The sequence below is a fragment of the Podarcis vaucheri genome (assembly GCF_965113315.1).
Source record: "Podarcis vaucheri genome assembly, chromosome: 14".
Taxonomy (NCBI): domain Eukaryota; kingdom Metazoa; phylum Chordata; class Lepidosauria; order Squamata; family Lacertidae; genus Podarcis; species Podarcis vaucheri.
The window spans coordinates 31,545,372-31,571,253 of NC_138752.1; the positions used below are offsets into that span (position 1 = coordinate 31,545,372).

General features: G+C 45.7%; 1 protein-coding gene across 6 annotated transcripts in view; it reads right to left on the bottom strand.

Annotated features, from left to right (window-relative positions):
- Positions 1–1,842: 1,842 nt before the first annotated feature.
- TRAF7 (TNF receptor associated factor 7) overlaps positions 1,843–25,882 on the bottom strand; it is a 37,654-nt gene continuing 13,614 nt past the window's right edge. For 5 of the 6 annotated variants that reach the window (XM_082199359.1, XM_082199364.1, XM_082199360.1 and 2 more), the window contains 17 exons: positions 19,055–19,171; positions 17,939–18,031; positions 16,889–16,922; positions 14,364–14,547; positions 13,165–13,299; positions 12,074–12,291; positions 11,281–11,354; positions 10,637–10,685; positions 9,466–9,593; positions 7,888–7,970; positions 7,010–7,049; positions 6,748–6,864; positions 5,285–5,407; positions 5,039–5,158; positions 4,680–4,811; positions 3,830–3,949; positions 1,843–2,546 (listed from right to left, as the gene is read on the bottom strand). In XM_082199359.1, coding sequence (XP_082055485.1) covers positions 2,532–2,546; positions 3,830–3,949; positions 4,680–4,811; positions 5,039–5,158; positions 5,285–5,407; positions 6,748–6,864; positions 7,010–7,049; positions 7,888–7,970; positions 9,466–9,593; positions 10,637–10,685; positions 11,281–11,354; positions 12,074–12,291; positions 13,165–13,299; positions 14,364–14,547; positions 16,889–16,922; positions 17,939–18,031; positions 19,055–19,171 — 1,782 coding nt within the window. In that variant the 3' untranslated portion in view covers positions 1,843–2,531. Of the gene's footprint in view, positions 2,547–3,829; positions 3,950–4,679; positions 4,812–5,038; positions 5,159–5,284; positions 5,408–6,747; positions 6,865–7,009; positions 7,050–7,887; positions 7,971–9,465; positions 9,594–10,636; positions 10,686–11,280; positions 11,355–12,073; positions 12,292–13,164; positions 13,300–14,363; positions 14,548–16,888; positions 16,923–17,938; positions 18,032–19,054; positions 19,172–20,163; positions 20,331–25,882 lie in introns of those variants that run through there. The other variant, XM_082199363.1, reaches the window with a different exon arrangement.

The following is a 25,882-nucleotide window of genomic DNA, read 5'->3' on the forward strand; positions in this document are numbered from 1 at the left end:
AGTCAATCCAGTTTTGGTTTTTTAAGAACTGGCTTTTTTTTTTTTTTTTTTTTTGGTCTGAACATCATAACCTATGGTTCCCTGGCGCTGTGGGTATTTTTTGTTTGTTTGTTTCTATTTGAAATCCAGGTGTCTATGTCTGAGTGGTGACACTCGTTTCTTTTCTCAAGCACAGATAGCTCTGTCTTTGCTGATCTCCAAAATGTGTCTGGCACAACTTTGAAATTTCTTACATTAAAATAAATAAAAAAATAAATAAAACGACAACATGAAGATACCTGTTGTAAAAAAAATAAAAAATAAAAAGAAAGAAAATGTATCTTAAAAAAGAAAAGAAAGAATATTCCAAGATTCTAATGCTGGATATATACATATTATATATATTATATATATATTATATATATTTTTATTATTAAGTTATGGAAACTGTATTGTATTTTTCCCATTTCTGTCAAAGCTATGCATCTTGCTGCCAGCCTCCTTTCCTTGCTTCTTGCATCCCCACCTGTATTATTATAATATTTGATGGCTTTTGTGGTGCTGTAAAAAATATTTGCTCCTATTTAAAAAAAAAAAAGGAAAAAAGGAAAAAAAATAGAAGTTGTCTGGGTACAAATACTTAAGAACATGGGAAAGATGCCCTCCTCGCTTGCCATGACTATACATAACATAACGTTAACACTAATAATATTTTTTATTGGGAAACGACCTCCAAAGGCAGTTTTCCATGAGGTGCTAAACCGCTGGGTGCATGCAAGGACGCTATGGTGCTGAGCGATCGGCTCATGCTGCAATTTTACAATAGACAGGTAGGCGGCACTGTGGATGCACTGATGGTCATCAGTGCTTAATAAATGTCCAAATTGTCTGGTCCTGTGAAACTCTTGTTTTGGCTGCAGCCTAAGGAGAGGGGGGGGGGGAGTCAGAACTGTACTTAACTGGGAATAGATGCTGAGTGTTAGTCACACAGGTGGGTCTTGGTGATTTAGATACTTGGTAGCCCTATCTAGTGGAACAATGCACGAAAATGTTTAGCAGTCTGCAGAGCTAGCCTCTTTCACATTGTGCCGTCATTGCAGGGGTTTCAGATCCCTTCCAACTTCACAGTTCTGTGATTCAAACATTTGATGGTGAAAAGGGGGGAGGGAGGGAGGGAGGAGACAGTGAGCATCTGTCTACCTACTGAGCATTCCAGCCTCTCTGCTTCTCTCACCTTGCTGAGGCCAGATTTTCCCTGCTTCTATGCACCCACAAAGTTCAACAAACTGGTGCTTGGGAGGAAAGGAGCGGATGGGCACCTGTTTTCACTTCATTTCCACAGCCAACACCCACATACAAACGTATTAAAGCACCAGCTTTAACAACGGCCACTTCTGATTTCCAAAAAAAACTAGATCTTCTGGGAAGCTCACAAACAGCGCATAAAGACCAAAGCTATCCTCCCTGGTGCAGCACATAGCCAGCAAAATACGGAGAGAAGAGGTTTCATTTCGGCTCTTGCATCAACACAAGTGTTTCTTGACAAGGGCGAAAGCGCACATTCCCTTGGCTGCTATTAAAGCATTCCACCTTTCACAGCTGGTGGCATGATGTGCACCTTCAAAGAAGCAAATCCAAGCCTTCTGCCATTTCTCTGCAATACTTGTGTAATAGCGTGGGGAAACAAAATTGTCAAATTGACTAGCTAGTAGGAACAGAAGTACCTGCAGTAGGTGGGCTAGTAAACTTTGAAATCGCTTGTCTCTGATCACGAGCTGGGGCTGCAAGGTAGGTTAACTATCAAAGAGACGTTACACTCCTTTTGCTAAGATGCTTCAAGCTGGTCAATAACTCATGCTGGCCTAAAACAATGGTCCATTTTTATTGTCAAGGAAGAAATAATCCAAATCTATATCACAATCTTAAAAACAGTAGAAAATGTCAGTAAAAACACAACAGTGGGCTCTCCCTGTTTTTGTTTTAAACCATTGGGGGCTTGGTGCCGTTATGACATGATGCTGTGAATGGATGGCCTTGCGGTACCTGATGCGAGGGATGGGAATCTTTGAGACATAAAAATCGTACCTGGTTACATGAGGGGAAAACTGGTCTTTATCATTGGCGGTGGGCACAAATGAAAGAGCTTAGCAGATACATTTAAATGCCAGAAGAGAGGGGTCTTCCGCCCGTCACCCCCAATCCTTGGCTCTGGCACAGCTGTTGGCAAAGGTGCATTGTGGGTGCTCACACCTGGATCATCGATCTAATCCCACTTCACCCAAACGCTGCTGTCTTGAGGCTGCAGTGCCCTACTTGTTCCATCAGAAACGGTGCCGCTGTGATGTGGTCTTGCAAGCTTTATCTCCAAACAGCCCTGCTTGGGACAGGGCCTGCTGCGTCAGGGGTGGCAGTGCTGAGGTACGTGGGTTGTGAAGCTCGCTCACGGCTGGCGCGCACAGTGGGAGGGGCGTTGGAGTGCAAGGAAGCAGGACGACATGTGAGCCGGAGGATTATTTGGTAGTCTGCTGTCCACAAGCAGGCAGTGGCACCCACTAGCATGTCCAAACCTGCGGCAGGAAGGAAAGTCAGTAGGGCCTGCGCAAGAGAGGGCCAATCTGCTGCAAGGTGAGGTTCAGACAATACTTGCCCCACAAGGTGAGAGACCCCACAGGGATTCAAACCAGCAGATCTACCAGTGAGGTCCACACAACTTGTGACCCATCCACCTCATGTCTGCACATCAGCCACATCTGCCCCTGATGTATGCATGACAACTGCAAGAGTTTTTGCACTGCCAAGTAGGCAGAAGGTTGACCAATCACTAGCTTATGAGAATAAACCATTCCGGGACTCTGCAACAACTCATGGAAGGCTGCTGTCTGGGAACGTGCCGATTCCACAAAGTTGCCAACTCAAGAGAAATCTTCAGAAATCTTGCCCTTAAATAGTTTTCCCCCAACCCGGGGCCTCCAGATGTTTTGGCTACAACTCTCGTGAGCCCCAGTCAGCACAGCGGTGATGGGAGTTGTAGTCCCAAGCATCTGGGGGGCACCAGGTTGACAAAGGCTGCCTTAAAGGTACACATCATATGGATAACTGCTTGGAGCGAGGGCCCTACGAGGTTACAGAGGGAGAGGGACAGCCAGGACTTGGGCCCTTAGCAAAATTCACACACACACCCTTAATAATCAGAGATACAACCTAACTAAGCAAATAACAAATCAGATGATCCGGTTGGGCTAGTACTGAGAAATGAGCAAAAGAGCAAAAACTGCTTGGGGATTGGGTAGTCCAGGCAGTCTACCCCAACTCATGGGGCATGGGGAAGAGGCATGCTAGACCAGCCTCTTCTAATCTAGTCTCTTCCAGATGTTTTAGGGCAGAACTCCTCTCAGCCACAGGCCAGCACAGACAGGCTGTGCTAGACTATCAGAACTCCAAGGAGACAGGATTCAGCAGTACACTGTTGCTGCAGCAAGCTCTTTACCCTGCAAACCACAGCAAACAGATAGGCACCCAGAATAGCTTGATCCAAGTTTCCCCCCTGCTCAATCAGATAAGAAACAGAAAAAGCCCTCTCACTCTGGCCAATAACTTTCTACATTTGCCTATGCTAGAAGGAAGGTGCTCTGCAACAGACCACTGGCTCACATTCATGGACCCACACCACCTTTTCTGCCACATGCATATCTGCAGTATAAGGAACTCTGGTGTGAAGGCGCTGGTGGGTTCACGGAGTAGCAGTGCTCCAACAGCTAAACCTGCTCAACAACCTGCCTGCCTACTGGGGCGTGATGCTGTTCCCTCCTGCTCAACGCTGCGCACACCCCTGAACACATCGGCGACCTACCTTAACAGTGCTGTCAACAGCACCAGAAAACAGGCGACCCCGAGAGACAGCCAGTGCTGTGACGCTGCCCTGGTGGCGTAGCAGAGTCTGAGTGCAGATCATGTTATCCATGCTCCATACCTGGGCAAAGAACACAAGCTATTATCAAGAATGAAGTGCTTCAAAAATGCCCCGGGCTAGCACCATCAGGCTCTGTCCCAACCCGCTCCCTCCTATCAGTATCAAGGATTTTTGAAGCACACTTAAATTCAGGCCATGAGAATCAAAACAGACTACTGTACTCTGCAAGCACATTTGCAGGGTACGGACATAAGAAGAGCCTGCTGGATCAGGCCTGTGGCCCATCTAGTCTTGCAGTGGCCAACCAGATACCTGTGGTAAACCCACAAGCAGGATTCAAGCACAAGAGCCCTCTCCCCTATTCAGAAGCATTGCTGCCTCCAATTGTGGAGGCAGAGCATAGCCATCCTGGCTAAGAGCCTTATACGCCATGAATTTGTCTACCGCTCTTTTCAAGCCATCTAGGTTTGTGGCCATCACTGCCTCCTCTGGGAACAAGTGCCATAGTTTACCTATGTGCTGTGAGAAGGAGTTATCTCTCTGTTGTGACCCTGGTGAAAGGGCTGGGATTTCCCTATTGCCAATCATACCATGGAGACATGGTGCTTGGACACCAATAGCCATACTGCCTCTCCCACTCTTCCACCCCTGAACGGCAGTTTTGAAAAATGCTGGTTTAACCCACTCCCCTCACTATTCAAATGTTCACAATAATAATAATAACAATAGCCAGCCTCCGTTTCCTCCCCAAAGCACAACCCTCTGCCCCAGCTAGCAGCACCTCACATACCCGCAATGACCGGTCATAGGAAGCGCTGAAGACTTTGGTTTGGTCTGGCGTGGAGATGACCGCCAGGGCATACACGGTGCCCACGTGTCCCGTCAGGGTACGGACCTGCTCTTTGGACTCAATGTCCCACACCTGGAATCGGGAGGAAGCAAGGACCTAGGATTACCTTCCAAACCTGCATGGACACAGCAAAGCTCTCCTGGTGCCAGAGCTTTCGTTCTGCCAGTGTTGGCTTGCCAAGCACCACAAAGGGATGGATGAGGCCATAGTGTGTGTGGGGGGGTCCCACCACCCACCTGTGTGGAATGCAAAACCCCAGCACCTTTGCACCCCTGACTCCAAGCCTCCGCCACCCTTACGTGAATGAGATTCTCATAGGTGCCGCAGACAATGTGGTGGTTGGTGACAGCAATAGAGTAGACGCTCCCACCCGACGTCTGCAGGACATGTACACACTCCAAGTTCCGAATGTCCCAGATCTAGGGCAGAAAAAGATGGGAGGGAAGATTGATGTGCCTGGGCTGAAAAGAAAAATGGCAGCAGACAATGATGCGCATATTGGGGAGGATGGGATGGGTGGGTGTGGAATCTGGGAGTGCACATACCTTGATCGTTTGGTAGGAGCCACTGTAGAGGTGATTCTGGGATGCCACCAGCGCACGGACCCAGTGGTTAAGGCCCGTCAGCTCCTTCTTCAGCTTCAGCTCAGTGCCCACGATGTCCCAGACCTGGAGACCAGAAGGACAGGCAGAATCGTACCGTTGAGCAGAAGGTTGGTTTTTAGTCTCTGCTCATCTGCCCACCCTCCCAGCACATCTCCATAGATCAGTCTATGGACAGGCTACAGCATAGCATCTCACAAGCCAACCACACTGCAAATAGCTCTAAAAAAGGTAAAGGTACCCCTGCCCGTACGGGCCAGTCGTGTCCGACTCTAGGGTTGTGCGCCCAGCTCACTTAAGAGGCCGGGGGCCAGCGCTGTCCGGAGACACTTCCGGGTCACATGGCCAGCGTGACAAAGCTGCTCTGACGAGCCAGCACCAGCGCAGCACACAGAAACGCCGTTTACCTTCCCACTATAAAGCGGTACCTATTTATCTACTTGCACTTAAGGGTGCTTTCGAACTATTAGGTGGGCAGAAGCTGGGACCGAAAGACGGGAGCTCACCCCGCCGCGGGGATTCGAACCACCGACCATGCAATCGGCAAGTCCTAGGCACTTAGGTTTTACCCACAGCGCCACCCGCGTCCCGCAAGTAGCTCTAGTTACACTGCAAATAGTGCTCTCTCGTGTGTGTGTGTGTGTGTGTGTGTGTGTGTGAGAGAGAGAGAGAGAGAGAGAGAGAGAGAGAGAGAGAGAGAGAGAGAGAGAAAGCAAGAAGAGAGGGACTGAGAGTTCACAGAATGGCCTTGGGTCACCATCCCTCAGTCTAACCTACTTCACAGGGTTTCTGTGGGGATAAAGGGTGGTTGGAGAGAACCATGTACATCTCTCTTAGCTCCTTAGCAGAAGTGTGGGATACACAATCGTACCTTGGAAGTTGAACGGAATCCATTCCGGAAGTCCTTCCGACTTCCAAAACATTCGGAAACCAAAGCGCGGCTTCTGATTGGCTGCAGGAAGCTCCTACAGCCAATTGGAAGCTGCAGAAGCCTTGTCGGACATTAGGGTTCCAAAAGAAGTTTGAAAACTGGAATACTCACTTCTGGTTTTCGATCATTCGGGAGCTGAAATATTCGGCAACTAAGCCGTTTGAGATCCAAGGTACGACTGTAAATGTATTATAATACCTAAGAAGTGGGAATCTCTCTGTTGCTCAACCACAGGTTTTGTGAGTGGTAAAGTCGAATGGGGCGAGGGAAATTAGTACAGCCTGCTAGATGAGGGAATGGGGTAACTGGAGGAGGAATCAGCAACAGTGAAGAGAGATTTTTTTAAATAAAAAGTCAGAATTGAGAAGTGGAGGATGAGGGTTAAGGAAAGGTGGCCTGGAAGCCAGGAGGGGGGAGAGAAGAAGGGATGGTCTGGTTGCCTTCTTTGGCTGGAGGACCCAATCCTAAATGGTACCTTGATGGCTTTTAGGGAGCCACTGAAAAGCATGTTGTGTGACGAGACCAGCGTGCAGACAGGGTTGTCATGGGCCCGGATAGTGTTAACTTTCTGCAAGGTTTGAATATCCCAGACCTGCAAAGATTACAAAAAGGCAGGGCATGTAAAATTGTTCCTGGCCATGCCCTCCACAGCTCAGAGAGGAAGAGCTTTTCCCACAGGCTCCCCCTCCACTCTCCATAAAGCAAGAGCCAGGCCCTTCCCAGACTTGGATACTTACAATGATGGTGCAGTCAGCAGAGCCACTGTACAGCTTATTCCTGGGCAAAAGAGAAACAAAGACCTTCAGGGCGTGCTAAGACAACCGTCCGAAGAAGAGAAAGCACAGCTGGTTTGGCTTGGGTGCTTGTGATGAGCACTTCCAAGCAATCAGGCAGAGGAGGTTTGCTCAAGAGAGACAGAGAGCTGTTTGTTATCTTCAGGCTGCTAGTGATGTGACTGATGTAGGCAAGTGTGGGTAGGTAAGTCTGTAAAATCTTGTGGTCTGCTAACTTTGATGATGTTATTGGCAAGCCTATGCTAAGAGGCATGGGATTCCCCTCAAGCACAGAATAAAATGCCCAATGCAAATGATCAGCTGGAAATTTTATCGTCCAGAGAAGCTTAACTTTCATACTAAAAAATAAGCACCTTTCTAGCACTCATGGCTGTGAAAAGATGCAAGTAAGTGGTTGCTGAAGCCTCAGAAGTGAGGGAGGGAATGATGAGGATTTCCAGAGATTAGGGTTTGGAGCTGCCCTGCATAGCTTATGAACATGCCCCCCCCCCAATAGGAAAACCAGAATTATGGAAAGTAACAAAAAATGTGCAATGCGGCTCTATTGGCACAATTAATACAGAATTCAATCTTTCTTGGAGAATTTTAAACTACGCAGCCCTGAATAAAGGGAGATGGATTTGCCTGAAGCAAATCTCCAGGGTTACCACTAGAAGCTCAGTTTGCCCAACCAAATAACTGGAGCAGCAGCAAATGCCATGTTACGAGAGCACTTGTAAAACCTCATTGCAATCAGGAAAATATTGGGTTTGAGAACGACTCCTATTTGGATTCAGCACACAAGCAGCCACAGAAAAGAAAGGGTGGCCGCTCTGACTCACCCCTGGATGCAGAGAGCCAGGACTATCCCATCGTGGCCTTCCAAGGTTTTTTGGCACTTGTATGTGGTACAGGTATCCCACACCTAACAGGAAACAGAAGGGGGGAGTCATGTGACTGGGCTCCAGAGCAACCAGGAACCAGGGCAGGAAGTCAGCCGATATGCCACAGCTGGGAAGGCAGGAAGCAGGTTGCCTGTCATCTGAGCACCTGCTTTCCCGACTTTCAGGCCAAGATAAGCCAGTCCAGGAAAGTCAGTGAATAGGCAGGTTTTCCTAGGGAGCCAGAAACAGAGAAATGCAATCCCTAGCAGTTCTCACTGTGACAGATATTTGGCAGGGAGCAGGGAGCCCAAGGGCAGGGCAGAAGAAATGGGTGGTTTTGTTGTCATGCCCTTCCTTGGTTCACACTCAGAAGGCTGTGCAAGTGCACTTCCACTGAGAAGTAATTCCAGAAGGAGAGGATTATAGCACATAGCTGCTCTGAGAAGTGCTCAACCCTCCCTTCCAAGTCCTTGCTTGGATCTAAACATGTACCCCGTGGGTAGGCAAACTAAGGCCCGGGGGCCAGATCTGGTCCAATTGCCTTCTAAATCCGGCCCACAGGTGGTCTGGGAATCAGTGTGTTTTTACATGAGTAGAATGTGTCCTTTTATTTAAAATGCATCTCTGGGTTATTTGTGGGGCATAGGAATTTGTTCTTTTCTTCTTTTTTCAAAATATAGTCCGACCCCCCACAAGGTCTGAGGGGCAGTGGACCGGCCCCCTGCTGAAAATGTTTATTGACCCCTGGTGTACCCTGTTAAAATGACATGGGTGACTAGAGACCTGCAGTATCCTTTCCCCTCCTTAGAGCCAGGACTCCACACTTGGAAGCTTGTTTCAAAGTCAGGCAAACTTTCCATTTTTAGTAGTTTATGACAAATATGAAGCGGAAACTGAGAAAATGAGGCTGATTAAAGTCATGTAGTATTCAATGAATATTAGTTCCCCACCCCAACCCCTCTTTTTCTCAGCTCTTTTAATAGAAACAAGTGTTTTATGTCTGCTTGGCACTGTGGAGGACTGGAGGAGGAGTAACAATTTTCAGAATACATAATAATTTTCATCTGTTTACTTTACAGAGATACCTCGGTTTATGAACTTAATCTGTTCCGGAAGTCCATTCTTAAACTGAAACTGTTCTTAAACCGAGGCACGCTTTCCCTAATGAGGCCTCCAGCTGCCGGTGCCCTTCCATTCCAGATTCCATTCTTAGACCGAGGTAAAGTTTGCAAACCGGGACACTACTTCCGGTTTTGCGGAGTTTGTAAACCGAATAGTTCGTAAACAGGGCTGTTCTTAAACTGAGGTACCACTGTAATATTAATGGTTACTTCAGTTTTCAGTCTTTTGCCTGCTCCTCATAAACAAAGGGGGTGCTCAGTTCCTTAGTTCTATAGCTTGTTGCAAATGACTACTTGAGGAATAGCAACATGAAAACTTTGTTTTCAAAAAAACAACCCACTGAGACTGCCTCAACCTTGCAGACTGGAGGTTCCTTGTGGCTTCAGTGCAGGCTCAGAAACAAGCAGCTCTTACCTTAATCGTCTTGTCTGAAGAGCCGCTGAAGAGCAAGTCCCCTATGGAGTAGACGCACAGGCACCAGACAGGGCCCTGGTGACCAACAAAAGTGCCTTTGCACTTGAAGATCTGCTGGGGGTCGTATGCTGCAGAGGGAGAGGAAGAAGGCAATACCAACAGCATGAGAGCAGGACCCCTGCCAAGGATCAATGTCCTCTTAGGAAGCACTGACTTACACACCTGAAGCTAGTTACACTGCCACTGCTTTCTATAGGCAGAACCCCCTGAACTGCTTTTTGGGGAGGGTGCTGAGAAGCTATTCCTACATAAGAACAGGGCTGCAGGATCAGACCATGGTGGGTCTATCCCGCCCAGCAGCCCTCTTGTAACAATGACTGTTGCACTATCAACATACAACTATTGCTTCAGTGGAAACCAAATACTGTGTCTCCTTTGGTCTTCTTTAAAGCTAGTGTATGGTTGCATATGGACAACCAGTGTTTGTTCAAACTGCTCCACCGTAAGCCTGAGGTTTTGCTCCATTTCTTAAGCCTCCCTGGAAAACTTTTGTAAAATTGGAAGCCTGGCATAATCTTACTAGATTACTTACCATAATCTAGGTAAAGGTAAAGGTACCCCTGCCCGTACGGGCCAGTCTTGACAGACTCTAGGGTTGTGCGCCCATCTCACTCAAGAGGCCGGGGGCCAGCGCTGTCCGGAGACACTTCCGGGTCACGTGGCCAGCGTGACATCGCTGCTCTGGCGAGCCAGAGCTGCACACGGAAACGCCGTTTACCTTCCCGCTAGTAAGCGGTACCTATTTATCTACTTGCACCCGAGGGTGCTTTCGAACTGCTAGGTTGGCAGGCGCTGGGACCGAACAACGGGAGCGCACCCCGCCGCGGGGATTCGAACCGCCGACCTTTCGATCAGCAAGCCCTAGGCGCTGAGGCTTTTACCCACAGCACCACCCGCGTCCCAACCATAATCTAAGATGGTCCAATTAGACCTACTAATATGTCCTTGCATTTGCAACCTACCTTTGCCCTCATTCAATGGCAGGCGGTTCTCAGGGCATCTGCACAGTTTGGAATCAAGCGAGCAAACCAACCAACCAACGAAAAACCTCAAAATCCAGAAACAAAGAAATTCTGCCAGTGCTTGGGGAGAGAAATAACAGGGTACTCACAGCCCAAGATTCCCATGTTCAGCCGGGCATTGATGTGGGACAGCTCATCCTAAAACAGCAAGTTAAGGCAGGTTAGGGCCAGAGCAGCCATAATCACATGAGAGAGGAAATGTATGGGAAGCCATCTCTCTCAAGGGGTGAGGCCATCCAATGGTAAGATAGCAAGATGATACATTTGAGGTTGACAAACTTGAGCTGGCCTTACGGACCATCAAAAATTTGTCATTGCTAGGACTCACATTCCCCCAAGGGGTACAGGGTTCTTCCAAACTTCATCCTATGTCTCAAACAGAGCAGGGGAGGGTGTTGTTGGAGTTGGGGAGGGAGCCAGAAAATAAACCCGTGCAACTAACAATCAACCTGAAGGGAAGGGAACAGGATCTTGTTTTGTCTCAGTGCATCAGAGATGCTCAAAGCTCAAAGCCCAAGATGCAGACACAAGCTGCATCAGCTGAGGAATGTCACTTTGCTCTGCCTTCAACAGCCAGTCTGAGAACCCCAGGGGGGCAGAGGCAAGCCCATAGAGCTCCCCACCTCCCTCTTCAGACCCAGACGGGAGGCAGAAATGCATGGGGTTGCTCTGCCTCTGTGCCCAAGGGGTACTCTGAGCTTGGAGACCCTGCATTACAAGCAGCAATGCTCACGTTCAGCATGGAAGCGTCTCTCCGGAACTCCATCAGGTCCTCACTCAGCTTGCTCTGGTTCTCGTCCAGGACATCTAAAGAGTGACAAAATTGGGAGAAAAGAGCTTATAATTTCTAAAAGCAAATTCAGGTGTAAATGTATTAAATTTTTGCTTGATATTTCCAACTGTATAGGCCACCCCAACCCCATAATCCCAGTCCCTTTAAGTCCTACTGGTCATAAATATTATACTGAACCAGGTGCCTATGGGAAGCCCTCAAGCAGGACCTGAGCGCAAGGGGACTCAGCCCTCCTGCAGCTTCCAGCAACTAGCATTCAGAAGCATAATGCCTCTGGTCATGGAGCCGGATCACAGGCATTGTGGCTAGTAGCCATTGGTAGTCTTCTCCTCCATGAATTTACATAATCCTATTTAAAGCCACCACTGCCTCCAATAGGAGCGAGTTCCATAGTTTTAACTATGTGCTGCGTGAAGAACTTTTTTTTCTATCCTGAAGCATCCAACATTTGGGTTAATTGGATGCCAACAAATTCTAGTGTTATGAGAAAGAAAAACTTTCCTCTATCTACTTTCTCCATGCCGTGCATAATTTTACAAACTTCCGTCATGTCTTACTTGTCTTTTCTCTAAACTGAAAAGTCCCAAACACCTTTTTGAGGTGACAATCCTCTTAAAAAGAGAGCCCTAATCTTCAGGGCTGCCTAGTGGCATTCTTGGTCATTTGAAGATTTGGCTCATGCCCTCCCAAAGCTTCTCTCAACTCCCTCCACCACATCAGACGGGGAACCTACCAAACTTCAGCTCCAGGTTTTTCTCCAGCTGGTCGATCTTCTCCGAGAGCTTGCCCAGCATGGAGCGCAGAAAAGCAATCTCCTGATCCTTCTGTGCCATGGCCACCTGCATCTCGTGGAAGCGATCGTCTGTCTGCTGGAGGAACTCCTTCAGGCCCTCAAACTTGCACATTTCCAAGTGGGTCTCGTATGTGTCTTGGTTTCCTATGAATGTACACCTAGGAGCAGGGATGGAGGGACTTCTTTCAGCCTGAGGGCTGCATTTCCCCTGCCGAAAGCAACCATTGGGAGGTGGCAGGTCACATGCTGGTGGTGAGCAGAGCCAAAAGCAACAAGTGAGCAGAACAAAAGTGAATGGGCTATTTACTACCTTTATATGTAGGCTCCATTCCAACCATGCAAAAGTCAGAGGTTTCTTCAATGACTCACACACACCTCTCCATCCAAACAAGCAAGAGGCATTAACACAATTCAAAGACACATTCCTGGCAGGCAAAGGCACTTGAGGAGGGTGAAGAGAGAGCATTGATGGGCACTGCCTGGTGGGGGGGGGTACCAATTACCAGCTAGAGAAAGGCCCCCAGGGTTGCATTCAGCTGCTAGGCCCGAGGTTCCTGACCTCCGATCTAAAGGAAAGGAGTAGTTATAGTGGCCTTCACCACCCTAGTGGTCCTCTAGATGTTTTGGACTGCATCCCGGATGGGACCAATGAGAGTTGAGGGCCAAAACATCTGCAGGGCACCAGGCTGGGGAAGGATGGAGTTGAGCATTATGGGGGCTCAGCAATGCATTATGGGGAAGAGCTTGAGGATTGATCTTCGGCATTAGCATTGTTGTTGTCGTCATCATTCATGAGTCATTTTACAAAGGAACAGCCCCAAAGCGGCTTATATAATTACATTTTGTAAGAATCAAAATCAAAACCACCACTTTCAAAACTTGGAAAGTGATTGTCCAAATAGCATACTTAACAAAACAACCTTCCCACTTACCCAAAAGATCATCATCACAATAACAACAACAAGAAGAGAATAAATGGTGTTCCAAGCAGGTCCCTGTTTAAATCTTCAGGATTCTGCCCCTCTGCTTACCCATATTTGGAATGGGGGCACTTGATGTGCTCACACTCCTTGAGGTGCGCTTCCAGGTTCATCTTGAGAAGTGGCGGGCAGCTGGGGTTGTTGGGGCAGCGAACCGGCCTGTAATCACAGCTGCTTTCATGGTCCCTGGATGAAGAAGATGGCGCAGTATTAGCAAACAAGCGGGAGGAAAACAATCATCTGTCCCTGAGCTACTCTCATGAGTGAAAGGGGGCTGGAATATGGGACACGTTCCAGCCACTGCACCAGGGGCAACTTCCTCATGTAGCCCTTTTTTAAGATAGGCTAGAACATGGCAGTGTGTGTGGATCTTGTCACTTGGAAAGATCAGGGAAGGTTCTGAAATTTAGTAACTTTTCGTTTATCTGAAAGAGAGCATATGGGTAAACTAAGCCTAACCCCCCCAAAAGCTGACTCTGTCTTAGCTGTCCCAGATAGTGTAGCAAAATAATGCTGGGGGTGATGGGAGTTGTAACAGGAAGCTGCCTTATACAGAGTCAAAACATTGGGTTCATCTAGCTCAGTATTGTCTACACTGACTGGCAGCAGCTCTCCAGGATTTCAGGCAGTAGGCTCTCCCAACCCTACCTGGAGATGCCGGGGATTGAACTTGGGACCTTCTGCTTGCAAGGCAGACACTCTACCACTGAGCTATGGCCATTCCGAATCCAAAACATCTGGAAGGCACCAGGCTGACGAAGGTTGCTCTGTTCCTTACCAACTGAGATGCCTGCAAAACAGCACCCCCTAGCAGTGCAGCAAGGTAATGGGCCCTTTCAAGCTCTCCCATGACACTGTTCATCCTCTAGTTCAGAGGCAACTGATGCAGCATCCTGCAGATGTTTTGGACCACAACTCCCACCAGTTTCAGCCACTATGGCTAATGGTCAGGGATGACGGGAGTTGTCATACAACTTCTCCAGGGCACTGCATTGGCTACCCCTGCTCTAGTATAACAGGCTATGAAGCAGCCTTCCCCAGCCTTTTGGGCTCAGGTTTACAGCTGGAGATCTAAGAAGCTGTGGTGTAGACACCACAAAATACCCACTTCACAGTAGAAGAACTGATGGTGTTCACTTGGTCACCCACCATAAAAATGAAGGCATAACCCCTACAACCCCCTTAACATATGGGGAACAAGTTAGAAAGCAGAGGTTTTCCTTGGGGAAAAAGTTTCCACATGGACTTACTTTCTGGCACTCAGTTTAATGGTGAAGGGGCACCCGTGAGGGTCCACCTCGAAGGCAGGAGGCTTGCCACTTGCAGCGGGCCGGCAGCCGTACTTGCAGTGAATGAAGAGCTCCCCAATTTGCTCAGCAACAGCAATGTTGTTGACCACCACAGTCAGTTTGGCATTGTCCACCGGGCACTTCTCTGCAGGAAAACACACAGACGCCCCAACAACGTCATGTAAGGATTGGTCACTTCAGACACCACACTGAGTGTCACCAACCTTTCTTGGGGGGCAGGACAGGATGGAGAACATGAAACCCTGTTGCACAAGCAAGCTGGGATTCACCAGATGTCACATTATTGGACAAGAAGTAGTTATGAAGATATGCTTAATTAAAGTACAGTGGTACCTCGGGTTAAGTACTTAATTCGTTCCGGAGGTCCGTACTTAACCTGAAACTGTTCTTAACCTGAAGCACCACTTTAGCTAATGGGGCCTCCTGCTGCTGCTGTGCCGCCGGAGCACAATTTCTGTTCTCATTCTGAAGCAAAGTTCTTAACCTGAAGCACTATTTCTGGGTAAGCGGTGTCTGTAACCTGAAGCGCATGTAACCTGAAGCGTATGTAACCCCAGGGACCACTGTAACTGACACAGGTCAAGCATTAAGCAAAGCAAACCCTGAGCCTGTGCAGTTGCATCTGTGCATATCTATCACGTGACTCTGGTCTCTCCCTTTCCTCTTTTGTCAAAACTGTGGCTGTAAGCTCCTTGGGGTAGGGACCTGCTTTTTCCCTAATCTGCAACAAGTGCCATGTTCACTGATGGAGCTAAACAAAACCATCTTAAAACAAGAGTGAGTGTCTGCCATTTGCTCCTATTGAGGAAGGGTACAACACTGCACATGGGGAAATGGTTGCTAAGCAGGAGAAACCTGCCCAGCCCGGCAGCAGTAAGGCGCATGCACACCCACCATGAAGATGGGCATTTTGGTAATGGAGAATGCGATGACAATAATAATTGTTATAACAATGACAGCAGAGTTCATCTCCTTTCAGTGGATTAGTTACACATTTCAGTGTTGTTCAGAGCAGCCCTGATTACTTGCTGGATTTTGAGTTGTTCAGCGGGAAGGAGGCCGAGCTGTTTTGCATTGGGGATTTCTGCAGCTCATTAAAAAAAACCAAAATACAAATCACAAGCAGTTGCAGAGACCAGTGATCTGTGTTCTTTAAGTATATTCACAAACAGCCACTACAAAGCTCTCAGCTAGGCAAGAGAGAGGAGAGTTGATCAGAGATGCAGAACTGCAACCACACAGGCAGACTGCTTGTGCCTTGCAATTTTTCAGTATGCAGTCAAACCTCGGAATTCGAACGGCTCCATTGCTGAACGTTTCAGTTCCTGAATGCCAAAAAATCTGGAAGTAAGTGTTCCAGTTTTCGAACGTTCCTCAGAACTCAAACGTCCGACGTGGCTTCCGCTTGAGTGCAAGAAGCTCTTGCAACCAATCGGAAGCCACGCCTCGGAAGTCGAACGTTTTGGAAGTCAAACAGTCTTCCGGAATGGATTACGTTCAAGTTCCGAGGTTTGACTGTATAAGAGCTGGTTGATTCTGCTTATTTACAGAAATATTTATAACCAACACTTTCATTAAGGATATCAAGTAACAAACAAAATGCAATAAAATCAACCCATAAATATTCATTAAAATATAATTGACAACATCAATAGAGCATCAGCAAATAATGGTTGGTTATGCATCTTTGACAGGGGTTTTCTTCTTCCGTAAACCCTTAAAAAAAAGGCAAAAAAAGCATAAGAGTGACTGGAGCTGTAATGTGTATGAGTTGCTCGTGCGTAAGTTGCCGCCTCTCCAGGCTTTGTTGCCTTGCTAAACCTTTCAGTCTGGGCAGCCCTTCACTTCGTGGCTGCCTCAGTCGCTAGCAGAATCCGTCAGTGGGCGTTTCTTAAATCTTTTCCAACATAAAAGTTGTTTGACACCCAGTTTCCTCCTACTCTCTCTGCGCGGAAGTCTTCTGCGCAGGGTGGGCATGGGTAGCGGAGGACCCGTGCTCTCCCCGCTGGTGTCCGGTGAAGAGTCCTGGAGCCCTATCGCCGATTCCTCCATCAGCCCCTCTATATCCTTGGTGTTGCACTGATTAGCTTCCCCATCTGCGGAGCTGCCTCTCTCCCTGCTGGGCCCTTCTCCAGCATCATTTGAGAGCCTTCCCTCCGCCTCTAGCTCCGATGTCAGTTCCCTGACAGGAGCCTAGTGGCCCAGCACCAGCTCCGGGGTTCTGATGAAATCAAGAAGCTACTTTTCAATGAGAGCTAACAGGACAATCTATCAGCAAAGCAGGACCAGACCATTTGCGTTTTAGGGGAGGCACAGAATTCTCAGAGGGGTGAAGAGAGCTGCAGACATACAAGCACAGGTTGCATTTCTCAGAAGAAAGCAAAAGAGGAAGAAACACACATCCGCCCCGCCCCTGCTGAAAAGACAGTTGAGAATGTTGCAAAATAATGTCTTTGAGCACTTACCAGAGGTTAAGGCACATCTTCTGCAAAATGTGTGCTGTGAAGAAAGAGAGTGCATGACCATTAAGAATCACTTTTCCAGATCAGCCAAAATCTCTATCTAGTCCCAAGAGCACAGGAAGTTGCCTTAAGATCTGAGTCAGACCTTTGGGTCCGCCTAGCTCAAAATTGTCTATACATACTGGCAGTGGCGCTCCAGGATTGCAGGCAGGATTTTCAAAATATGGATATTCCACAAAGCTTAGAAAGGCGGGTAATGCTTGAGTCATCTTCCTTGAGGTAACAAGGTTCTGCTGACGGACACTTGATCCCCAATCCCACAATTGCCAGCTATCAGCCCACCTTTCTTCTTTTTTTAAAAAGCTATATACTTGCTATCTGCCTGTAACACAACACAGGGTTGTTGTTGTTTTAAAAAGGTTCAACCAAGAAACTGAGCCTTAATAGTGTCATTTAGTGGCCCAGTCCTGTGGAACTTTCTACCAATAAAGATCCAGAAGGCACCTTCTGTGCCAGCTGAAACCTTTTCTACTTCTGCAAAGGCTATGCAGGCAATTAAGAATATATCCTTCCACAACGGCTGATGCCAGTTTTTAACTTTTAAAATGGTTTTATATTATGGTTTTTTCTATTTTCATTGTGCAAACCACTTTTCAAAGTGGAAACCACTTTCATATTTTTTAATGATGCAGCAGTATACAAATATTTTTTTTATAAACAAATAAATTGGAAAGAAAAAAGCTGGCGAGACTAAATATGCAAAAACTCAACATAATTGTACAACGTGAAATATGTGTAAAGCAACAAAGCTACAACATGCTAGTGTTTTTAAAATGATTTTCATCACTCGTGAGACAATAACATTCCAGGCTGGAAAAGGTGACAATTTTCCTCTTCCTCTCCATCGCTATAAATCTGTTCTCTTAAGAGAAGTCATTATTTATCGGTCGGGGGTGGGGGGAGGAAGAAAAGGATTCCTAGCATTTGTAGCTTTTTTAAAAAATGTATTCTTCTTCTGTGCAGCTGAAACTGCAGCCTGGTTCCTGTCCTTACCCCACAGGTCGTGATTACTGGATCTTTAAACACACTGCAACACAGCTGGCAGCAGAGCTTCACTGAGGGCTGCTCAGCAAACACCAGCGGCTCCTGAGCAGGGAGAACAACAAGAAAACAAAGGTAAACAAGGGAAGCTTTCACCCTTTTTGTTCAGATTCAGCAACCTTCCGTAGTACAAGTGGTGAGGTTGCAGAGTGCAAGAACCAAGAACAATTAGCAAGCAGAAAACTAAATCCAAGGTCAGGCTTTGCAAGGGGTTTAAATCAGTGCTTCCCAAACCTTTTCAAGCCACGAGCCCCTTGATTGCATAAACTCATCCACAGTGCCCCCTACTCTACCCCATTAAAAGCATTTTTCAGAACAGCGGTTTGCACAGCCCATTAAAGACAGAAACACAATAAAATTCAAAACTGTAACAATTAATTGCACATTTATTCAAAATCCCATCAGGACTATTTAGCTTATATAATTCAACAAAATTAACTTGCTCCAGTAATACCAGCTTTCCAATACCAGCATTTATACCTCTAGAACCGCCCCCTGCAGCCCTTAGTGCCCCCTAGTTAATCCCATTAGCACTCCCACCACCAAAGGGGTGGTATCACCGCCTTTGGGAACCACTAGTTTAAATCAACCTGAAAACAGGACTAAAGGTTTACATTTGCACATCTAAACAAACCTTTTGCTGCTTGTGACTACAGCCAACAAGAGATAAACGGGTTAAAATGCAATTAAGATATTACAAAGGTCCCGGATCTGGTTTGTGCATATTTGTGTGTGAATAATTTTTACAGCATGGTCACAGTTCTGAACTCTATACAGGTCCAAAGTCCGGATCTTAGGAATACTCTTCCTGCATCAAGGCTGTGGTAGAGATTTGCATTTCGTAGGTTGAGCTGGAAGCAGGCTAACCAACCTTGCTTCAGTTACCAATCACCTGATAAATGTACACAGCACCGCTATTTATCTTCCTTGGCCACCAATTACTTGGGTCATGGCTGCCACATTACACGCCTTTCCTCTATTTGGCAGTTTATAAAAGCCCGTGGGCTCTTTCCTCTGCATCTTTTTATGGAAAACTCTCACCACCACCAACAACCCCCAAATACCTACTGGCTCTTCCTCTTCCTCATGGAGAGAGAAAGTTGAGCGCAGGGACATGTTGGACTCTGAATGCAACGAGCGGATGGAGATGGCAGAGTCAGACCGGCGTGGAGTGCTGATTGGTGGCTGCAGAGAGAGAGAAAAAAGGGACAGCAATTTAGAGTCACATGTGACAAAACACAGAGCAGGGCTCTGCCATGCTTAGCAGTTGGTCTGGGGTTTGGGCACTGTGGGAGATCCCAGAAAACTCTTGCTTACACACATAAGCGAGGGCTGTGTGTTCTTTGGACTAAATTCATATCAACATTCTATGCCAATCAAAGCTGGATTCTGCAACCTTTCTAAGTTATGGAAATTAAGCAAGCCTGCATCTCTCTTGTTTTTGCATTCTATTCTGCATTTTTTACTATGCAGCAAATTTATTCTGCTTCCATTGTTCACAGGGAAGGTCAGCATCTTCTAGACACTGCAAATATTTTCTGCCTCCTCATATTTCACCAGGTATTGCAGAAGATTTTCAAGCAATCATAAAGGGCTCAGCAATTGCCTTTTTCAAAGGTCTCATCTCTACTCCAAAACCAAGATTTGCAGGAAGCTGAATTTTTGTGGCTTTTCTGCAAAATCCACATATCTTGTGCTGAACTGAAACTGAGCTTCCATTTCAAAGGGTGGTTCCTCTGATTCTGGTAGTAAAAGATGGTCTGCAGAATGCCAGCGAACAGAAGGAACCCTACAACACCATTTTTGTAACAACTACAAGTTGTTCACATTTTAGGAGCAACAATAAAAACCCTGCAGCTACTTAAAATTTAGTGATATCTGGGTGAATTTGGGCCTCAGCAATGAGGCAAAGGCAGGAGACAGAACAGATTTTATTTAGTCTGCAGAGCTGTTTCTTTTAAATACCTCACCTGAAAATACATATACACACTCCTGCCCTCTGTAAATCATCTCATTTTCATTTTATGCAAGCTAAATGACTTGCAGAAAACCTGCTTCTTTCAAAAGAAATGTTAAGCTGCAAACTCAAGCTAGACAAACCTCAGACAAGTGTGAAACAGCTCCTGGAAAGTGCCTACTTCTGTCTCAATATTTGATGTTTCTGCGTATCGGCTCACCTTCCTGGCATGGAACTTCTGGGTGCTTGGCTGGGCTTCCTTCCAGAAGCGCCAGTTCCCGGCTAGGATCCTTTACCCAAAGGGTAACATGCTTCTCTCATGGATGCTGCTGTTCCTAAGAGCACTTGTTAGGCTGCCTCTTTCACTTCTGCCAAATTTCTTTGCGTAGATGGTTGGAGACTTCCTCCTATTCAATTCAGTCCGGGTTCTGCTTTGTGGCTTTCCTGTTTGGCGGGAGAGCCAGCTGGGCAGAAAGCCCACCAATCGCCAGGCTCGTCCTGGCTGCAAGCTTTCTGGGACTGGCTCAGGAAGGGATGTTCTGCCAGTGGAACCACACGCCCCTCAGATTTCTAACACAGCATTCCTCAAAGCAGCACCAGAAAGGATCTCTTGAGTAGGAGGGCTGGGTGGGTTGCTTTGGGGGTTTCAGAATACACTTTCATTTGAACTGATTTGGCAGTTAAATGGCAATGGTTAAAAGCCAAGGAGCCAAGTGTGACTACAGAAAATCCAAATAGAATAAACACAGGTAGCTGCTTTATAGCGAGTTGAATCAACTGGTCCATCTAGTCAGTGTTGCCTACACTGATTGGCAGTCTTTCCTAGCCCTATCTAGAGATGCCATCGGGGATTGATCCTACCACCTTCTGCATGCAAAGCAGGTGTTCTACTGCTGAGCCATGGGTCTTCCCCAGAAATCAAACCATTGTGGTCTTGCTGACCTAGTGTTGTTTACACAGACTGGCAGCAGTTCTCCAGCGTTTCAGGCAGGGGGAAAATTCCCAGCCCTACCTAGAAATGATGGAAATTGAACCTGGGACCTTCTGCATGCAAGCAGACATTCTGTCACCAAGTTAGAAACCTTCCCTAATACTTCTCAGACTAGGCAACCAGCAGGTTGTATTATACAAGCCTCAAAAGGAAATCCAGCCCATGAGTAAGATGGATATCACAAGTCAGGGCACAGCCCTTATGACTGTTTCATCAACAAACACTTATTACTTAGCAGTAATGCTCTGGTAACCTTCAGGTTAGTCTACTGAGGATTGGGAATATGCAGTTCAGAAAAATGCCTGAACTCTGCTAACTGGAACCAGTCATTACTCTTTTTAAAAAAATGTTTATGCTTTTCAGGTTTATACATTTCACTAAATTTACAATCATTTTAACATTTCAAAACCTGACTTCCTTCCCCCTCTTTCTGCAGTTCCTTAAATTTATTTTTTAATATCTTCTGCATATCCAAATTAACTTAATTTGCTCACTTATTCATCTACTTTAAATATATACTCTTATAAAGCTACAGGTTATTACAATAATACAATTTTTTCCATTACTCTATTTTTATTTACAGGCATACGTATAAGTCACCATCACATAAAAAAACAACAACCATAAAATACAGAACACTTGACCAACACTGAATTGATTTAGATTCTCCCAAAGCGCCTGGTGAAACAAATATTTTTCAGGAGGCCTTTGGAGGAAATGCTGCCCACGCTTTGGAAACTGCTCCGGGCTCCTGTTCCATTGTTAGGCCCAATTCAAAGTGATAGCCTTGATCTTTAAATCCCTCCATGGCTTGAGACCAGGGTACCAAAAGACTTGCCTGTCTCCGGTTATGTGCCTGCCTGTATTTAGGAGACCATCTCCAGAGGCCAGTCTCTGGTTTGCCTGCTGTCTGAAGCCTTTCCCAGCCTGGCACCCCCAGATGTTTTGGGTACTGCTTCCATCATTCCTGACCACTGGCTGGGGCTGATGGGAGTTAAAATCTAAAACATATGGAGGGCAGCTGGCCAGGGAAGGCTGATCTGAAGTATGGTGGGTGGCTGCAAGAGAAAGGGTCTTTTCAGGGGTGATGCCTCGGCTTTGTAACGCTCTCCCCAGACACCCTCTCCAGTTTCTTTTACATCATGCAGCCAAGACTTTGTCATTTTCCTGGGCATTTAGCTTTTGTTGATCCATCTATTACTTTTATGCTGCTTTAAGAAAATTGCTGTTAGTTTATTTTTATTAGTTATTATATATGTTAATATTTGACCATAAAACCACCCTGATTGATGGATGTGGAATACACTGTAATTTAAACAAAATGAAACGGATTTATACACTGAAATTCATACTACCAGGTAGCATAAAAGGGCTACCTCTTCCCATACTAACCCTGCCCAAACCTCGAGATCTTTCCATGAGAGCCTTCTCACAAGGTCAAGTGGGTGGGCTTTCTCATACAGGGCACCCTGATTATGGAACTCACTTACTCACGGGGACCCACCTAAGATCCACCATGTTAACTTTCAGGCTGTTGGGGAAGATGTTTTCAATGGTTTGTACTTTTAACACTGGAAAGAAGCTGTATTTTAAGCTCTGCTTCTCTCTCTATGGTTTTAAGGGCTATTTAAGTGTGCTACTTGTTTATTGATTTTAATTCAGCCAGTGCATAGTATATTGTTGCGTTTGGTGTGTGTTTTTAAGTGCAGCATAAATAGCCTTGGGACAAATATTATGAAGGGTGGAATATAAATGCCTTAAAATAAGTATAGCAAGCCAGTAGCCATCACAATAGTTATTGCAGATGGAAAATGAGACAGTCACAGCCACAGCACTTGGCTGATGATTACCAAGCGATCTTGCTGGGCTGATGAAAAATTTGAAGCAGGGATGCTCGGCCCACAGTGCCTCTATGATACAGTGGTTCAATATGTAGAGCACTGATGGGAATTATTGTTTAATGTAAAGGATTTCAAACCCCATGCTTCTTCAACAGAAACCAGAATGACATACGATGCCCAAAATCAGATTAGGTCCTGTCTACATCAAAATAAAAATAGAAACGGCTACACAAATCTGCAAAGCAAATATCCATATAAATGAGAGGTTGGGGTGGAAGCAGCAGGAAAGGGCACAACAGAAGAAAAGCCAGCTGTCAGCACAATGGTAAGAAGCAACACCTTAAACTTGGCCCAGAAATGAAGAGATAACCAGTGCTGATGGAACACTAAGGTAAAGTATTCAAACCACCACACCCCAGATAACAGCAGCTTTTCACACCAATTGACATTTCCAGACAAAGGGCAGCTTCATGTTTCAGCAATCCAATCTGGAGGGATGCTAGGCCTACAGCTTGATTTTTTGGGGGGTGCGGGGCTTGTGGCTTCTACTGTTACTGCAGCATTGTGACCGGGCAAGCCTAAGTGCGCACTCTATGTGTGTACACACATGAGAATACTTAACACATTGCTCTGCACTACACAACCAATGTCTGGCTGAAGCCATCTACTCTCATTTATTCTTCCAGCAGCCCTGTGAAGTAGGCTAGGCTGAGACCATAGTCCGAAGCCTGTCAGCAGACATGTATTTGTTGGAAAACTGCAGGTAAGAAACCATAACAGCACAGGCGAGGTCTGCACCCTGACAGCTGCAAATACATTACCTACGATGGAAGCCTCCTGCTCAAGGTCCATGGAAGCAGACAGACATGAACACAGTTGGGAGGTCTGTGGGTGGCACAGTCCAATGGATCACAGTGTCGGGCTTATGTACCTACATTCCATTTCACACAGCACAGAATTGATGTGCAGAGGAGCACCTTCTAGTGGTGTTGAAGTGAAGGGAACAAAAGCAGGCAACCAGAAACTGGGACTTGAAAACATAAGTATGCTCCCGGGTAGACACTTGTCTGATAATATGAGAAACATAATCAATATTTTAGAAAAATTACAAGTGAATATTAACACCAAGGCAGTTTTGATATTTGTGGATGCGGAGAAAGCTTTTGACAACATTTCTTGGAGTTTTATGAAGAAGAACCTACAGGGGATGGGGGTAGGTCAAAGTTTTGGAAATGGTATAAGTGCAATTTACTCAGAACAAAAGGCTAAATTAATTGTTAATAACGTGGTGACAGAGGAATTTAAGATAGAAAAAGGGACACGACAAGGTTGCCCAATCTCCCCATTGCTTTTTATTTCGGTCCTGGAGGTCCTGTTGAATATGATTAGAAGGGACCAATTGGTTAAAGGTATACAAGTCGGAGCTAAACAGTACAAATTGAGAGCATTTGCAAACGACTTAGTATTGACATTACAGGAGCCAGAATCTAGTACTAAAAGAGTTTTGGAACTGATTCAAGAATTTGGTCAGGTTGCAGGATTTAAACTGAATAAGTTAAAAACAAAGGTTTTAGAGAAAAATTTAACAGCGATTGAGAAAGAGAGGTTTCAGAATGAGACAGGTTTAACAGTGGTTAAGAAAGTGAAATACCTGGGGATTAACATGACAGCTAAAAATGGGAATTATTTAAAGACAATTATGAAAAATGCTGGACTGAAGTGAAAAAAGATTTAGAAATTTGGTCAAATTTGAAGCTTTCACTGCTAGGCTGCATTGCTGTGATAAAAATGAATGTACTGCCTAGAATGTTGTTTTTGTTTCAAACATTGCAAATTTTGGATAAAATGGATTGTTTCAAGAAGTGGCAGAGAGATATCTCTAGATTTGTTTGGCAGGGCAAGAAGCCTAGAATAAAATTTAAAATACTAACGGACACAAAGGAAAGGGGTGGATTTGCCCTGCCAGACCTTAAACTTTATTATGAATCAGCAGCTTTTTACTGGCTAAAAGAATGGCTGCTTCTTGAAAACACAGACATTTTGGATTTAGAAGGTTTTAATAATGTATTTGGATGGCATGAATATTTGTGGTATGATAAGGTCAAAGCACATAAAGCATTTAAAAATCATATTGTCAGGAAAGCATTGTTTAATGTCTGGATAAGATATAAGGACCTACTTGAAAATAAAACCCCAAGGTGGTTGTCACCGATGGAAGCGAAGGCTCAGAAAAAGCTCAATATGGAGGCCAAATGGCCAAAATATTGGGAAATTTTGGAACAAGAGGGAGACAAATTGAAACTGCAGAGTTTTGAAAAACTAAAAAATAAAGTGCGAGATTGGCTTCATTACTATCAGATAATGGAGGCATATAATTTGGATAAGAAAATTGGCTTCCAGGTGGAAAAATCAAAATTGGAAACAGAACTGTTAGATTCCAAAACCAAGATTTTGTCAAAGATGTATAACTTGCTGTTGAAATGGAATACTCAGGATGAAACGGTGAAATCTGCTATGATTAAATGGGCACAAGATGTTGGACATAACATAATGATGGCTGACTCGGAACAGTTATGGACCACAGGTATGAAGTCTACGGCATGTAATGCCTTAAGAGAGAATATTATGAAAATGATTTACAGGTGGTACATGACACCAGTCAAGCTTGCAAAAATCTATCATTTGCCCGATAATAAATGTTGGAAATGTAAAGAAACTGAAGGTACATTCTTTCACCTTTGGTGGATGTGCCCAAGGATTAAGGCTTTCTGGGAGATGATTTATAATGAAATGAAAAGGGTATTTAAATATATCTTTCTGAAGAAACCAGAGGCCTTTCTCCTGGGCATGGTTGGCCAATTGGTGTTAAAGAAGGATAGAACTTTCTTTATGTATGCCACAACAGCAGCAAGAATACTTATTGCAAAGTATTGGAAGACACAAGATTTACCCACTCTGGAAGAATGGCAGATGAAGGTGATGGACTATATAGAACTGGCGGAAATGACTGGCAGAATCCGAGACCAGGGAGAAGAGTCGGTGGAAGAAGATTGGAAGAAATTTAAAGACTATCTACAGAAATACTATAAAATTAATGAATGTTAGAA